The sequence below is a fragment of the Protopterus annectens genome, chromosome 14.part0 (assembly GCF_019279795.1).
Source record: "Protopterus annectens isolate FY-2018-M chromosome 14.part0, PAN1.0, whole genome shotgun sequence".
Classification (NCBI taxonomy): Eukaryota; Metazoa; Chordata; order Ceratodontiformes; family Protopteridae; genus Protopterus; species Protopterus annectens.
The window spans coordinates 995,453,509-995,471,116 of record NC_056748.1 but is presented as its reverse complement, the minus strand read 5'-3'; the positions used below and the strand labels follow the sequence as shown (position 1 = coordinate 995,471,116).

General features: G+C 39.7%; 1 protein-coding gene across 1 annotated transcript in view; it reads left to right on the top strand.

The window, feature by feature from the left end:
* The window catches only part of ECHS1 (enoyl-CoA hydratase, short chain 1), a 300,922-nt gene that overhangs the window by 41,231 nt on the left and 242,083 nt on the right, over positions 1–17,608 (top strand). Inside the window, exon 3 of the mRNA XM_044056792.1 lies at positions 11,673–11,800. Coding sequence (XP_043912727.1) covers positions 11,673–11,800 — 128 coding nt within the window. The remainder of the gene's footprint in view (positions 1–11,672; positions 11,801–17,608) is intronic.

Below are 17,608 nucleotides of genomic sequence, written 5' to 3'. Positions count from 1 at the left end.
CGGTTTTGAGGAGTGTGAAATTTGCTTTAGAGACGTTTTTCACTGTGGTTTTCAGGGCAGGGGGTGGGGTCGGGATGTGAATATCCAGTGAGATTAGTTTATGGTCTGATCTTACCAGTGAGGGATACACTTCTGGTCTGGAGCATAGAGTCCCCATGTTGGTGATGATCAGGTCCAGTATGTTTTCCCCTCTTGTGGGAGTGGTAACAAGTTGTTGCATAGCATTTGAGTTTATAAATTCTAGGAACCTTTGAGCTAGGGTGTTGGAGCTAGAGTAATGCTCCCAGTCTATGTTTGGGTAGTTTAAGTCACCCAATATAATGGTGTTTGGAGAGACCTTCATATTTTCCAGTGTTCTCAGGAAGGCCGAGTGGGGTTCCTGGGTTTGGGAGGGTAGTCTGTAGCAGGCTATAAACTGGAAGGCAGTTTTACCCACTGTTAGTTGCACATGGATAGTCTCTGATGCTTCGTGCTGTGCCACCAACGTGGAGGTGTGGGTATCTTTGACGAATATTGATACTCCCCCTCCTTTTGTGGTTCGGTCCAAGTTTTGGGTGCGAAAAGCATGGTATGAGGTATAACCTGGTAGTGCTGGGGTGCTCTCGGGAGCCTTGAACCAGGTTTCTGTTACTGCACAGATATCGATGTTCTCCATGCTAAGGAGAGTTTTGAGTGCATGCATCTTGAGGTTTAGACTTCTGGCGTTGAGTAGCATTACTCTTAGTTTCTTATCCCTTGTGATACCTATGGAGGTGGGTTTGTCTTTTGAGCCTTGCCTAAAAAAGGCACTATGGGGGTAACAAGAGCCTTTGTCAATATCCGAAAGCCCAGGGGTGACAGGTGCAAGCCGTCCCTAGCGAAGCATCGTGGCCTGTCGAGCATGTCATCCCAGGCTGACAGGCATTGGATCCCCTTTGAATGACACCAATACGTAAGCCAATTGTTGAAATTGATCATCTTGTCTTCATATTGTGGCATCATTCTTGGTGAGGGTAAGGTGCTACTCAAGGTCAGGGTCATACCGGCCTGGGCCACATGCTCAGAGAGCTCCTCTATGTCTCTTTTCATGTAGTCCAGGGAGGTACGTCTCGGGTCATTCACACCAGCATGGACAATGACTGAGTCATATTTGTACTTGCCTTGGAGTGACCTGAGTGCTTGTGTTATGTGGCAGATCCTAGTGCCTGACAGGCAGCTCACCGTGACCTTCTCCTTGTTCAGCCTGGTGAGCGGGACGTCATTGTGCCTGACGATAGAGTCACCTATTACAAGTGTATCAGATGTGTTGTTTAGCCTTAAGGGCTGTGACTGTTCGGCACACTGGCTTTGTGAGCTATGTGTTGCACGTGTTTTGTTTTGGGGTAGCGGTTGCTTGGGTGTCTGCTTTGGAGGTCTCTGCTGCTTAGGCAGATTTTTATTTAGAGCCTCCGAGTATGTTTTTGTGTGTTTATGTGTTTGGTTTGCTGTCGTGGTAGGTCTGTGTGAGACTGGAATTGTAGTGAGTGTGGTTTCCTTCTCCTCCTGACAGGTTTCGCCAGTACTGAGTTGAGAGAGCTTAGCCTCCAGTTTGGCTATATGGTTGCATCTCTCTCTTATGTTGGAATTTGTTGGGAGGAGGAGAGGTTGTCTGTGTACATGAGGCAGTTGTAACATTGCCTCAAGATTCCCAGATTCACCAGCTGGACCGGAGAGGAGATTGACAACTGACCTTTGGACATGCTAGAATAGTATTGGGAATTCCTTTATAATTGAAAAAAAAAGGGCCAATGGGAAACAAGGTACTCAAGGGGAGTTTGTGAGGGTGTAGTGCTTTTAATTTTTTAGTGCTGACTTATATAATTGTTTTAGTGAGCAAGTGCCAGGTAACTTAAATGCAATGTGTTACAGGTAACTTAAATGCAAAAATGACAAACAGTAACTTTCTTTCAAGTGAAACCGGGAAATAAATACAGTAAGCAATGCAGATGTCACTAGGGATCCACAGAAGTGCTGAAAAGCCGCGTTTTAGGTGGAATTAGCGTTTCAGGGAAATAAGCAAACAAGCATACAAACAAAGCTAGATTCAGCAGGCCTGGATCTAGTCTATGCTACAGCAAACAAGGTGTACCAATTCCAGTAAGAAACAGTTCAAATATACAGGCACTATAAGCCTTTAACCAGAAATTCCCAGCTCAGAAGGGCAGAGTCCAGCCTCTCCTCCCACAAGAGTGCAGACCACGAACCTTCTTAATGTAAAATAACTGGCCTGAAGCCCAAGTGCTTAAACCAGAACTAATACACTTTTAGAATAACAGACACTGAGCCCTCAATCAGCAGTTCCCAACTTGGAAGGATGTAAGCTACCTGTCCTGCCACCACAGTGCAGGCCACAAACCTTCCTAATGTAAAACAACTGGTCTGAGCCCAAGTGCTTAATCCAAAAGACTTAGAATGATAGCTACACTTTAATCAAGTTACTACCAAGCAGTAATAAATACAATTGAATACTTTAAAGAATGCCTGGATTAGTGCTCAAGTTATACAAACAGAGCTATATTCAGCAGGCCTGGATCTAGTCTATGCTACAGCAAACAAGGTGTACCAATTTAGTAAGAAGCAGTACAAATATGCAGGCACTATAAACCTTTAACCAGAAATCCCCAGCTCAGAAGGGCAGAGTCCAGCCTCTCCTCCCACAAGAGTGCAGACCACGAACCCTCTTAATGTAAAATAACTGGCCTGAAGCCCAAGTACTTAAACCAGAACTAATACACTTTTAGAATAACAGACACTGAGCCCTCAATCAGCAGTTCCCAACTTAGAAGGATGTAAGCTACCTGTCCTGCCACTACAGTGCAGAGCACAAACATTCTTAATGTAAAACAACTGGTCTGAAGCCCAAGTGGTTAAACTAAAAGGCTTAGAGTGAGTTACACCAAGCAGTAATAAATACAATTGAGTACTTTTAAGATGACGCAAAAGCAAAATAAAGTAGTAAACAGTAAAAGCAGATACTTTTTTTTTTTTTTTTTTTTTTGAGTGAGCAAATGAGATGGTCCCAGGAGGAGTATCCAAGTGCAAATTTACAAGAGGGGCGGGCAGTTTCAAAGCCACCAAGATCAGCACCAAGACAAAAACAGGGAGGATGGGGACCTACTGAAAAAACAGTCAACTTCTAGCTAGATATTGCTCAGTGCAACACAAACAAATTACTTTAAAAAGTGCAGATAAAAGTTACTTAGCTACACTTATGCGTTCAAGTTGATATCATGCAGGTCTTAACCGGCCAAAGCTCATAGTTTAAACTGCTGGAGTTGCCAGTCTGATCCAGCTAAAACTGGAATGGCTTCAGAGTACCTTTCAGTGACTGTAACAAGACAGGCACTCCACCAAGTTAACAGTAAGTTGCTAGATGTGTATTTTGAATGTAAACCAGTGTCTGTCTTTTCCCAACTCTTCCACTGTTTTTTTGCATTGGAGTTGTGTGGTTTGTGCTTTTATTACATTGTCAAACTTCTCATGCATATGCTTGCGGGCTGCTTGACTGTCTGGTGTAAAATGACAAAATTGACTGTCTGGTGTAAAATGACAAAAAACAGCTGCTGCTGTTTACCTTGTCACCTCTTTTAACACTCGCACAGGAAGTGCCACCCCATCAAACTCTCCTACTTCTTTGTGTCCTCTTGCTAGTTTTCTTATTGCTGGAGGTCCTTGTCTGGCTGTTGTCATATGTATATTTGGCAAATGTTTCAGGTTCCTCTACCTCTGTTACTCCCAGTATGGTGCTTGTTGAGGGCTCCTTTGTGATCCCCCCCCACAGATGTGTATCCTGTGCTTGTGTTCCCCTTTCTCTTGCAGTTCCCCAACCTCTGTAAAGATACTTAAGATGCCGCTCCACAATGTGTTAGCAGGAAAATACTGTTGCTGTCCATGTTAACACTTCACCCCCTCATACAAAAATTATTGGCATTCTGTCAATTGTCAGATTGGGCCTGTTGTTCTTTCTGATAGTACTGTTGATTTGCAGTTCATACTTGTGCGTCATTGGTTTTTCTGTAGTTTGGACTTTGAACTGCACTGTTTTTCACTTCAGATATGTATCTGTTTTCGGGTATGTGGCTGAAGTAATGCATTGTTCCCAGTTAGATGAGGTGGACAACATTATTTCTTTCCCTGAAAACTAATGTAGAGTCTGTAATTCTTCTGGCATCAGGCTGCTTCATTCAGGGGCATCTGCTGATCCATACTTGGTCCCTGCTGCTTTCATTAGCTCCTGTCCCATTCCTTATCTAGTTACTGTGTCTGCACTGATGTGCGGGGGGGGGGGGGCGGGGCAATGCTTCATATAATGCACATTAGAATAAGAAACATGGCTCCTGCAATGAAGCCTTCTGGGGTGCATCATAATCTGACACACTAGAACACTAGAACAAGGACCACTTTTTCTCCCACATGGTAGATCCTAACTAATTTACCCCTGTAGTTGTAGGGATTGTTACCTCCTGCTGTCCTTGGTAAGGAATTTAAAACTCTGCCTTGCGTAATAAGAGGATTAAGATTGAGGGTTGAGCAGCGTGAAAAGGTGAGGAAGTGTGTGTCCCACTCTTATTATGCTCTCTATGGTAATACTTATCCACCTCTGTAATGAACTGCATGATGATGATTTTCACCTCAGTTTTATTTTGAGGTAGGCTGCACATATCTTGCTATAACGAAGATGATTAGTACATGTATTCTTTAATGAGAACCAGCACCTGATATTTTCCCATCATCAGTGCTACACTGGGCAGACTTTCCTGTTTCTACAAACTTCTGGCTCAGTAACTTCACTGATGACATAATGAGGGGATAATTGTAACCAAACTGACCAAGGTAGGGTTGTAGGGGCACTTAGACAGCATGGTTGAAGAAAAAAGGCATTTAATGCAACAAAAACAAATAAGTCATTCATTTTGTTACAAGTAGTCCATGTTACCCCTGTGCTGTAAACAGTGCCCCCCCCCCCCAGCTGAAACCCATTTTCTTAAGGATCTTGGAATACTTATTGATAAACCTTTTAAGTTTGAAGCCATCTTGTCATCAATTATTAGAAGTTGTTACTGTTTCATCAGGGATATTTTGTATACAGTATCGAGCAGGGATGAAAGGGTGCTTATACCCCTGTTTAAAGCTGTCAGCCCTATTCTAGACTACTGTGCTGCAACCTGCAAGCTACTGATATACTTGGATTAAGAGACTGTAAGGAGATCGGAAATTAGTCGCCAAATAGCTTTTTAAAGTTGGGACTTTAAGTTATAAATCCAGGTGTGTGCTTGCATCTATTTTGATTAACTTAGATTTCCTAGAGTGGATTTAATTTTATTATACAGATGCAAACCTGATATATCTATGGCAACTACCAGTAGTATGAAATTTTCTAATTAATCTCTGGCAAGTAGAAACGACCAGGAGCATATTGCTGGCACAATTGCCAAGACACTATTTGGCTAGACAGCTTTTCATATTGAAGCAGGGGAGGCTGTGGAATATGCTGCCCATAATTGTAAAGCAGACTGATACGTTGAGGTCCTTTTAAAATCCGTGTCGACAAATAGTTGTGGTAAGAGCATTTGTGATCCACTGCTAACTGGGCACAAACTCCTCAAAATTGTTAGAAGAGGCCTTGAGTTTACTTTGCATACATTGAGCACATCTAGTACTGCTTAATCTTTGCTTTGCAGCGACATTTACCTTTTAGTGCAGCAGTATGTGAGGAGACTGCAAACAAATGCTTCCTTTTTCTGTGCTGTGTGCTTGTATGCATGAATGCAGTCAAGACTGTTAAACTAAAAATTAGTTCAAAGTAGTGAAAAACATTGTTAATAGACAGATGTTTTTCTTTTTTTTCTTTTGTCTAGTAGGGGGCAGATGTTCCCTTGTACCTCTCCACTTGCCTTAATTTATAAGATAGTTGCACAAGAGTGGGGTTAAAGGTAAGCCTCCACTTTCAAATGAAATAAGGATCGCACACATTCCATACTAAGTTTACAACTACCTTTTTAAACCGTAAATTGGTTGCTCTTCATGTACTAGAGTACTGCTATGTACAGTTACAAAAACTAATACAGACCACACACAGGAAGTACTAATAAACCTGTATTACGTACAAACATGTGCAGCTGTAAATTTGGCTTGATTATGACATGACGAATTGCAGCCTTTGTAGTTTCAACATATTGTTAGGAATCCCTTAAAATATACTTTGACAATATTATTAGAAAGTCTATATTTGCATAGGGTATATAACTGTAAGTATGTAGTCGTGCCACAAACACGTGAAACAGTACAAATCTGTACTAGTGTTGGAGCATTTTAAACAGATTGTCTCTGAAATATCTTACCTTTGTGCTAACATAACATGTCACATGAAACACTGTAGCATTTCCATGTGTCAAAACAGCGCATAGGCCATTGGAAGCTAGGAGAAATACATTTTAGATACTAGAAGACCGATTTGTAGAAATTAGAGGTGCATATGTTGTAAATTATGAGAGGGGAAAAAAGGGTTAAAAGAGCACTGGCCTTTTTCCTGTCATGCATCTTGTTCTGCGTGTGTGTGTGTATATATGTACTCTGTGATTTTCATAGGTCACTTTAATGCTGTTTCATTCCTTTGAGAACTGAAAACTGATTATGGCAGAGCCAAATCACTGTATGAATAAGCTTTTCTTCTCTGCCCTACTCATGAATTCTATTTTCCATGGTATGTGGAGTACCCTGACAGTGTATAGGAAGCATGTGCATTTTTAACCGTATGTGTGTCCTGTTACTGCTTGCTGTACCACCTGTAAATTCGGTCATCTGACTGTTGCAGGCCCTCTTGCTTAGATTGCTGAGGGAGACTGTCCTGTCATATAATGCTGAAACGCCTATGCATTGTAAATAGAAGAGTTGACCATCTTTCAAACTGTGTCATTTGGCATGCAGGCCTCTAACTGAGCTGAGGTTACTGTTTTGTTGATGGGAGTTGCCTATCTCTGCTACTGTGCTTGTGGTTTGTGCTGTTGCTGCAAAAAGAATGTTTGGCAAGGGACCACAAGGTATTAAATTGATTTGAGCATTGTTGTATATTAAGGTGTAGGTGATGTAAACCTTGCATTCAGTCTAGTTGTGTCCACTTAATCTGACTGTTAAAAAAATGAGGCGCAAGTGAGAGCTGGGACGCATATATTTGAGTTCTGCTAGTAATGGTAGTATTGAGAAGTCCATCTGGGGTCCTAGGAGAATAATATGTAGAGCAGAGTAAAGATGAAGAATTTTGAAGAAATTTAGAAGAATTAAGTTAAAGGCAGAGACAGAAACTATAGAGTTAGAGGATGAAGTGATACAGCCTGCAGGGTGTTTGAGTTTTCTGTGCAAGAGTGGATATCAAATGAAAGTGGAAGGTATTTTTAACATAAATCTGTGGTTAAGGAGGGTGAAGTCACTTGCTGGCATTTTCTGGACATAGTTTATCCTACTTTGAAAATCACCATTAGTGAATGATAAACTGGCTAAAAGTACAACTCTTTGGAAGACTTTAAGATTGTTCTCTATCAAGCAAAGAGGTTCCAACCAGTTTACTAACTGAGACTTAAATTGTATTGCTGTAAGCTGATTATTTTTTTTGTCTTGCGCTGGAAAACTATGAAGACTTGCAAGATCTATTCTGTGTGGCTTCATGTCTGTGAACTTGGACATGGTGCAGATTAGTACAGTTGGTGGAGTCATGTCTGTGAACTTGGACATGGTGCAGATTAGTACAGTTGGTGGAGTCATGTCTGTGAACTTGGACATGGTGCAGATTAGTACAGTTGGTGGAGTTTGGTTTAGCAGGGCAGCTTCACAAACGCAGGCTGTAAATATAATGTGCTCTGTGGTGCATACAGTAGGACTTTTCACAAAAGGTTATGTTTGTTTTTTTGTCTCCTTGTAGACAACAGCCTACAGGTTGACAGATTTGGTGCTGCCGAGTCCACTTTGAGTGAGTACTGGGAAGCTGATCACCCATTATTCAGTAAACATTCCTGAAATTAACTGACCTATCATTTAAAGAGATTTTTGTCTTCCGAACAGAAGTTTAGATCTACCCCCCCCCCCCCCCCCCCCCAGAAATGGCCAGTTGGGAATGATATATAATTTGTGTCTAGTTCATGAATGTTTGCTGCTAAATGGATGGAGAAAGATAAGCCTTTAAGGTGTCTGCTTAACAGACACTGAAGACAGATCACCTAATCTGCCTTTTCTTTAGACCTTTGCAAAGTTTCCCTGTCGACCCTTGCCACAGCCTTCATTCAAAGCTTAAAACTTCCCTTTTTGGAGGAAGAGTATAATAAAGAAGGGCTTGAAAGAGTATTTGGGCAGCTTATTCTAAGGGCATTTGAGGTCACTAAATCTAGGAAAAGGGCTTAAGATTCCTGACATTAGGCCTTTAGGCCTGTTTTTCTTAGTGTGCCAGCCTTTGACTTTTCTATCCTCTGGTATTGCGCTTCCTGTTCTTGTGAAAATCTCACTTCAGGGTGTAACATTTTGTGGTTCCCCTGACCCTTGCGGGATGTAACAGAGTGGCTGCCCCCAAGTCATTACTGTTGAGTGACTTTCAAGTTGACATAGTTCCTGTGCTTTACTGTCCAAGACCTCACTATTGTTGGGAGATGACTTGAGACAGAGCTTCCCGATGGCATTCATGAAATCTGATTCCAGTCACTAGGGAGTTTTCCTTCCAGGTTTGCCTTCTTGCAAGCAGTGCATTTGTACTGGCAAACTTAAGAGGATACCGTTTACTGAAGGTATTCCCTGCTGTGGTTCCTTGTCAGAATTCATTCAGCTGACAGGGAAATTGTGATGGTATGACTCTTGGATTAAAAGTATGAGCCTTTATTACCTTTGGAAAAAAATATACCTCTTGCTGCCTTGGTTACCCTTGAAATTACACTGTCACTCATTCCTTAGTGTTATTACTTCATTCCTCCCCAGTACTGCTGGGAGTGGAAGGAAATGATACCATTGTAAACACCTGGCAAATTGAGGACTTTTTTTAACATTTCCTCTTTTGATTTGTTGGTAATTGGAGAGATTGTAGATTTGGAGATCCTCCAGTTAGAAATAGACAAGAATTAATACTCGCCGTATGGAAACTAATTTGATGTTGATAAAGTGCATCATAGATTACCTAGATCAAATTTGCATTCCTCCAAAAAAAAAAAATAAGGAGCCTGACTTTTTCCTATATCAGAAGATGTTTTCTTGAATAGTTTCACTTCTTCCAGCGAAATGTGAAATGAATCTTCTATTTGTAGTCTCCCTGAAGACTATTTATTTATTTGCAGTTGGTTTACCAGGATAGTCCATTAGGCCAAGATGAACCCGTTTTCAATGGAGTCCCGGGGACAAAAGCTCCAAAAACAAGCAAGGTTACAATAAGGTTTTAGGTTACAATTATTACAAATGTTACAGACTAGAGCAAAAAACATTACAAATAGTACAGACTAGTGAAAAACATTACAGATGCTACAGACTAGTAAAAAAGGAACATTGCAGTATAAATACTGAGAAGCCATTACATCTTAAGGAAGCTTGCACTTACGAGGTGCATTCTAATACATTCTTTGTAAATAGCTTAGTAAGTACAAGGGAAGGGTGTGTGAGTTAGAGAAAGTAAAACGGAAATTGCCAGTGTAAAGAAGGGGAGAGAAAAGTAAAATGGAAATTGCCAGTGTAAATTATATGGGGTGGGAGCAGGAGCATTCCCACTGGGATACTAGATGTGAGTGAAGAGATTTTTTGAATAGAATAAGACTATTTCTTAGTGCAGGTGTTCACAATTGTCAACTTGATGGAAATGTGGGAATGGTCATGCATCATACCATCTTTCCATTTGTCACAGGGTTGTTGAGCCCATAGATACAGTAGATGTGTGGGGTCTTTTAGAAATGAGTTTTCCTGTTTGCTGTGGGGTCATGTCATTTTTTTCTGTACAGACGGACTGCTTTGACCTTTCTTTTACCTTTGAGTGTTTATTGATTGCCTTATTGACCATTTGTAGCCTTTTAGGACATAATCTGCTGGTGTATTGTGTTTTGAACTTTGCTTAAGGATAAGTACATTATTACCAAAATGACACTAAGATTGTTAATCTAGGTTGTCCTGCTTTGGAGAAATTAATCACTGTTTGCCACGTATTCATATTTCTATGTTTGTGTTCATATTTTCGTATTGGAAAGATCTGCATGCTCTTGGTGGGTATGGTGTGAAATGCTGAGGTGGGGGAAGAGGAAAAAATGCATTGTTGGTTCCCATTTGTATCACATTATACCAGAGATAGGACGACTTGTTAGTGATTATGAAAATAAGTAACATTTTCATATGTATGTAATCCTTCAAAAATTGTGACTTACAAATTATTGCATGGCATCTGGTGAAACCTTAGATTTTATTGAAGAAAAACGTCATTGATATTTGTGCTGTAAGTTGCACATCTTGAGAGGTATTCAGTGTTAATTATCACTAATTATATAATTAAACATGTTTTCATATTTCTATAAATATCTCCGTAAACACACACCTGGATAGGAATTTCTTGCTGTCATGTAAAAGCTTATGTCTCGCTAACAAAAGTGCTTTAACAATATAGGTCTAGGTTGAACAGTTTCTGAGAGACATTATTTTGTTTGTGAAATGTTAGCAAAAAATATAATTCTGGATGATGACAATTCCAGAATACAAAGTTGTGTAGCTGCACATCTTTTGCCGTGTCCCATTCACCTGAAAGTTGCAGCTGACCTCACAAAGCTGCCCTTCATTCTCTTTCTTGTCTCCTTTGTCTTGCTGTCTCTAGTACGCCATTTTGCAGCCTCAATCTCTGGCAGTGTGTTGCAGACACCATCCTCGCTATGAAGTGATTATTTCCTGATAGTGCTATAAATGTGTTCTTCTCCAGTTGCAACCTTCCCCCCTGCATAGTACTGTTTAAGTAGGTGATTGGGTTACTAGAAGAATGCATTTGCTACTAAAACCTCAATCTCATCTGGCAATGTACCTGCACTGACCATGGCTACACCATTCAGATAAATCTTCATCTGGCACTACTCAAAGGTCAAACACACAGAAAAAAAATACCATAATGAATTGTATTTTTAAATGTATGTATATAACTGTATATATATTATTGCTGGACTTTCTTACTCATACATTATATTTTCTGTTCTACTTGTGTACACTCTATGTATTGTATACTTATGTAACTTCTCATCATACTGTGCTATGATATATTACTCTTTGCTCTATTAATTTGTACTCTTCTCTGACTTTTGTATTTTTATCATATATGTGGAGCTTTTGTATTTTTTATAATTGTCATGTATGTGGAGCTTTTCTCCCTGGGTCTCTGCTGAAAACGGGCACCTGATTGCCCAGTCAGACCAACCTGGTAATTAAATATAAAATTAAATAAATAAAAGACAACAGTCCTATCTTTCTTACAGTTTCTAGTAATACTGACCACACAGAAGTGCAGCTGACGTTCAACTTTGTCACTGACTGGCTACAGGTATGGTACACTGCTGCTGGTAGTTGGTACTTGTCACAAACTGACTCTAGTATAGTTGTAGCATTCATCTGTTACCTTTGTTTTAGCATGCTTGGAATGTATACTGATGCTTCTTTTTGTTTTTAAGCTGGAGCTGATATCAAGGAAATGCAGAACAGAACTTTCCAGGAGTGCTATGGTGGCAACTTTCTTTCACACTGGGATAAAGTGGCTCGTGTCAGAAAGCCTGTCATCGCTGCTGTGAATGGATATGCCGTAAGTCCCCCCCCCCCACCTTGACTAATTATGTTACTTGGGTTAATTCATGTAGTTTAATAGCCCCTTTTATTGTTGAAGTTAATTTTGTAACCCTGATATTACCCAATAGCAATGGAAAAGTGAGTAAGTACAAGGGGACGTGGCCAAGATAGTGATCAGTTAGCACCGACATTTTGCTCTGCTGCTTTTTAAACAAACAGGATATTTTTCTATAAACTGTTTTCTTTTGGACATAAGGTTCTTAAATGAACTTCTAAGAGGTTTTTTTTTTTAATTTAAGAAAAATAATTTTTTTATGATATTTCTTTATAATAGGTGGTGGTGCTGCGGTAGCGTTGTCGCCTCACAGTTAGACGTTGCACATTCGATTCTCAGAGTGTCTTCTGTGTGTCGACATGCGTGAATGGGCGTTCCTTTGTTGAAGGCTGTGCGTTAGACCCGGCAAGCCAGCACGTAAAAATCTACTGCCAATCATTAGCGGACCGGAGTTCTGCTGTGGCGACCCCTAACCGGGAAAAGCCGAAAGACAGACAGACAGACCTTTATAATAATCCTGTCAGTAGATATTTGCATGTTTTGCTACAATGAGCCACTCAGAGTTTAATTCTGCAGAGAATTTAATGAAGAAAGAATGTCTATTTTAAGTAGTATACATAATCTTTCTAAATGGACAAGATGGAATTTAAAATGGACAATATAAAGGAAGATTGTATGAAGCAAATGGAAGTTGTGAGAGAAGTCCTAAAACAGTCGCTGCAGATTTCTTCAGTAGAAGAAGCATTAAATGACTTGGATTGGGAGAGTGGCAGAGAGTGAAAACCATGTTGAATTTGTTCTTAAACAGAATGGCCTGCTTTTGGAGAAAATAGATGATCTAGAGTCTAGTTCTAGGAGAAATAACATCAGAATCTATGGAGTACCAGAGAAAGAGGAAGGAGATGCATTGTTTTTAAATAATTGGTTGCCTAAAATTCTTCATCTACCTTAGGCTGTCTCATTTGCAATCAAAATGGCTCACGGATTCTGTTCTAATTCATCATTAAAAAAAATAATCCATCATCACAAGGGTCAGTAATTGTTAGATTTCTCTCTAGCCATGGCAGTGATTTAATTTTGAAGTCTGCTTGAGCTCTCCATTAAAAATATAAGACAATATCATTAGATTTGGTAATGATTATTCCTCTTCATTGATGACAAAAAGGCTTTGTATCCCTTTTTAGTAAAATTTAAAGAAAATGAACATTGAGTCTCGTTTTATTTTTCCAGCAAAAATTAGGACTTTTTAACCAGAAGGACAGAAGACATTAAACACCCTGGAAGATGCTTTGGAATTTGCACAGAAAAGTAAAATATTTGACAAAATTGAAGAAATGTACTGGTCTCTGTCTAGCCTAAAGAGGCAAACAGCTGGGAATGGATAGACTCTAGCCTAAAGAGACAAGCAGCTAGGAATGGATAGACTTAGAGTAGTAAAAAAAAAAAGAGCTCAGAGGTAAATGACTGATAAACGTTGGACTTACTCCTATAAACATATGTTAAAATTGTTTTCCCTTATTTCATGTAGATGGTTTTCTTTCATAAGGTAAACTTATTTATTGTAATGGTTTCTTTTGATTTAGATGGCTATTTATTTGCTGAAATTTCATTGATTTAATTATTTAGTGATATTAACAGCTACTTTTAAGTCATTTTCATAAAGGATAGCTTTAATAAATAAGTTAGTATATAGATATTTGAATTTTGTATGTTTTATGGAAGTATTTTACTATTATGTGATCTTGTATGTGCGTTTGACAAAATACATTAACGGCTTTCTTTATTAGTTGCTCGCACAACTCAGTCAAGAGCTTTTTAAATTACCTTACAATATGTTTTTCCCTGCTCAAAGTTTAATAATATTAATTTGATTTTTATAAGCTGTCATGAGCATTTATTAACTTGCAAAGGCTATCTTATTTTACGAAGAGTTGTCTCTGAAGGCAGAAATGACGTTTTGGCCTTTGATTCTGTAGTCCACAGGAAATTCTGAGTTTAGAACATTGAGACAATCAGTGGAGATGACAATGGAAAAGAACATTGAACTTGTTTGAAAAAGACTTGAAAAGAAAATTAGCTGCTTTCGTTTTTTAAATGGAACTTGAGAACTTAAAGTATTTTGCCAAGGCTTTTTCATTTTCAAGGACTCTTCAGTCATGTTTTAGACAAATGGTTGTAAGCAAAGAATATTTATTTTTGTAATATAATTGGTGCAAGTATGCTAGAGTTTTACAAAACAGAACACTGATATTTAATAAAATATGTTTGCATTTCTAAGCCCAGTACAGGACACAAAAAAAATATGTGGCTTACTGCCAGCATAGCTAAAAGAGATGTACTGTGCTATGAACATAAATAATGTTATTAAAATAGGAATATACAATGCTAATCACGAGTTAAGAGAACTAAATAAGTTTATGAGAAAGTACTGAACAGATTACACTGAGATGAAACAATTTCAGTTTTCCGTGACTTTGTCAATATAACTTATGACTAAATATCTGAAAGTTGTCTTGTCCTATGTATTTGGGGTATTGTGGTGATTGTAAATAAAGACAGTGCACAAAATGTAATTCTACTTTTGACTGTATTGTCAAAGCTGAAGATAACAGAAGCAGAAGAGAGGCTGTGGAATGTAATCTGAGCATATGGTCACAATTCCCTTTCAAAATGACCGACACTGGTTTCAGTGATATAGTGGATATAATTACTGCTCAAGTAGATAGGTCGATTGCCCAAATGTTAACTTCAGTATGGGATTATTGTAAGCTGGGCTAGTTCAGATAGTGTCAGATGAATAGCAGTATATGCGTACTACTTATATGAATAACATAGCCTAGTAAACACCTACAAATCTAACGACCACAAGGACCTTTTTAAGCCTATCCATGCATCCCAAATCTCTGACAAGGTCTGGTACCATTGATAAGTATAAGCATGGGCCTGGGAGAGGAACCATTTATAGGTGACCTGTGTCCATTAGAAACATAGGTGCCAAACTAGGGATGAATTTCTGGCTTCCCATTCAGTTGTCCAAGTTGCACTTTAATTGGGTTAGGGAGGAACTCTACTTCACATGGATGGGAAGCCTGTTCCATAGATGGAGCAGTCTCCAGCAGGTCCTATTTGTATCACGGGCAAGGTTTGTCTTTAGAACGGGTAATTCTGGTGCTGTTTGTTTTGTGGATATGCAGGAGGTCCATCAGACTGGGGTCTTGACAGTACCCTGTATGCCAGGCATAGATCTCCCTTCAAAAGCCTGCAGGAAACAGAATACAGTGCTAGGGCCTTGAGGCGGTCTGCACAGGGCATTTTACTTACTCCCTGTATTCTTTTAGCACGGAACCTCTGTGGACCTTCCAATTGTTGGATATGCCTGGTTAGGTCATACTGGAGGGGGCATTGTACTCAATGATAGGTCTGATGAATGCCAAATACAGTGGAACAGTGACTTCCTTGGACTTGGATGCCATACCTTTGTTTATAAGTTGTGCCACATAGAATGGTTTCCCCACCACTGTAGACGTGATGGTCAAAGGTTAGATTACCATCGGTGTGCCCCTAAGTCCCTGACTACTGGGTCAGCGCTAAGGGGTGTGTTGTCAATGTGATAGTTACCAGGGATGGATGACTTCCCAAAGGATACTATTCTGCATTTCTTAGCATTTAGTTTTAGTCTGTGGCTTTGACACCAATTGTTTGTCAGCCCCTCCTGGAGAACATCTGTCAGTGTGAGATTCAGTGACTGCTCCTAATTTGCAATAATCTACAAATTTAGTCAGCCAGAGACCACTGACATTGGCCTGGACTTCTGAGAAGTAAATGCCAAAAAGGAGTGGTCCAACGACTGATCCATGAGGGACTAAACCTGTGACTGGCCTCCTTGTAGAGGTGGACTCCCCAATTCTAACTTGCTTTGTCTTGTCTGTGAGCCAGTTGGCTATCCACTGGAGGACACATGGGTTTGTGCCTAACCTCTTGAGTTTGTCAACAATGCCCGGGGGGTTATTATGTCAAATGCCTTGGCCAGGTCAGGGTAGGCAGTGTGAACAATTTTGCCCTTGTCTGTTGCTTTGGTGACCTTCCCAAAGAAGTCCACCATGTTGAGTAGGCTTGATATGCCCTTGATGAAACCAAAGTGGGTTGGGTCCAGTGTCTGGAGGTTTACTGTATGTCTGTTGATCATCTCCATGATAATTCTTTCCATGCTCATTAAAAAAATGTAAACCCTTCTGGATATTACTAAATGGAGTCTCAGGCCAGCAAATGGTTCAACGTTGGGGAGGGGATATATGTATTGGAAGAAGAAAAAAGGTAATTTGCCAGGGGTTTAGTTGCTATAATGGTTTTCTGATGTCGCACAAGTATTCTGTAAGTTATTTCCTGACTTATAGTTGCATGCTAACTAAGATTTGTGGTTAACGTCTGCAAGTGCATGTAATTATGTATGTTTAAACTTATTTACTCTGTTTAATACAACTTTATTCATGGCTATATGACTGTGTTCTACTGATATTCTCACGAGGCAGCATGTTTTGCCATATCGCTAGATAAAGGATGTCTACTGGGCCAGGGTGAGCCCGTTTTCAGTAGAGGCCTGGGAAGAAAAGCTAACATGATAAAGCTACAGAATTAAAATACAAAAATCAAGCAGTGGTGGTACAGAACACTACATTACAGAATAGGTGGTGCAATAGAATAAATAAACGTTTTACAGATGTTAGATTTTAAGTATGCAAACCAAACAATACAGTTGATGACCTAGGATAATGGTGAATATGTGTACACTACAGTGTTGTAGTAGAGAGGGAAGGATGGAGAGCAGCAGATTAAAGATTCTGAAAGTAAGGTATAGCCTTAGCGCTATTGCTGTATAGGCATCAAGAATGAATATATGGTAGGTAACTGATATAGTAGATTGTGTGGCTGCTGGGTGGCACATTATTGGACTTAGTAAGTTGGAAGCACTGAATGTATATATGAGAAGTCTGAGCCATAAGTGAGACTGGGAGGACAAGTAGGAAGGCTAGATTTTTTTTTTTTGTCAGTGCTGGTACATGTATATTGCCAGTGGGGAAAACGGGCGTTGTTTCAGTAAAGTCTTAAAGCATTCAGGGGTGTTAGCAGACCGATTTGAAGGAGGGAGAGCATTCCATATTTTCTCTATAGCGTATGGGTAATGCATTTGACTGGCGGAAAGGTTGGGTTTGCTGCATTAAGGAGCATTTGATTGACTGATCACAGAGGTCTATTTGAGTGATAAATGGTGAACAGATAGGAGAGGGCAGGACAACTAGAAGTATTATAGATTAGTTCATGAGTTGTGGTTAATTGCAGGTATATTAGATGTTGGGGAAGTTCTAGCCAGTTTAGACATTGGAGTGATACACAGTGGTTGCAGGAGTGTTTTGCGCTGGTTACAAATTTGCAATTTTATTGTAGCATGAGTCCAGTTTGGATTTAAGAGGAGATTGTATATTAGTAAGGAGAGGTGCACCATAGAGCAAGGATGGAAGTAGAAAGGAAGAGGCAAGGGATAGTCTTGCATAGGTGAGGATGTGTTTGCTCCTGTACAGGACGCCTAGTTTCTGATTTTTTGTGTTAATATGCTGGTCAGAAGTTAGGTGTTCGTCTGTGATGACCCCTAGAAGTTTGGTATATGGGGCTACTTCGAGGCAAGTGTTGAGTGAGTTGATGGTAAATTCATTTTTGGCTAGGGGTGTTTTTTTGGGGGGGGTGAATAACATGAGTTTGGTTTTATTAGCATTT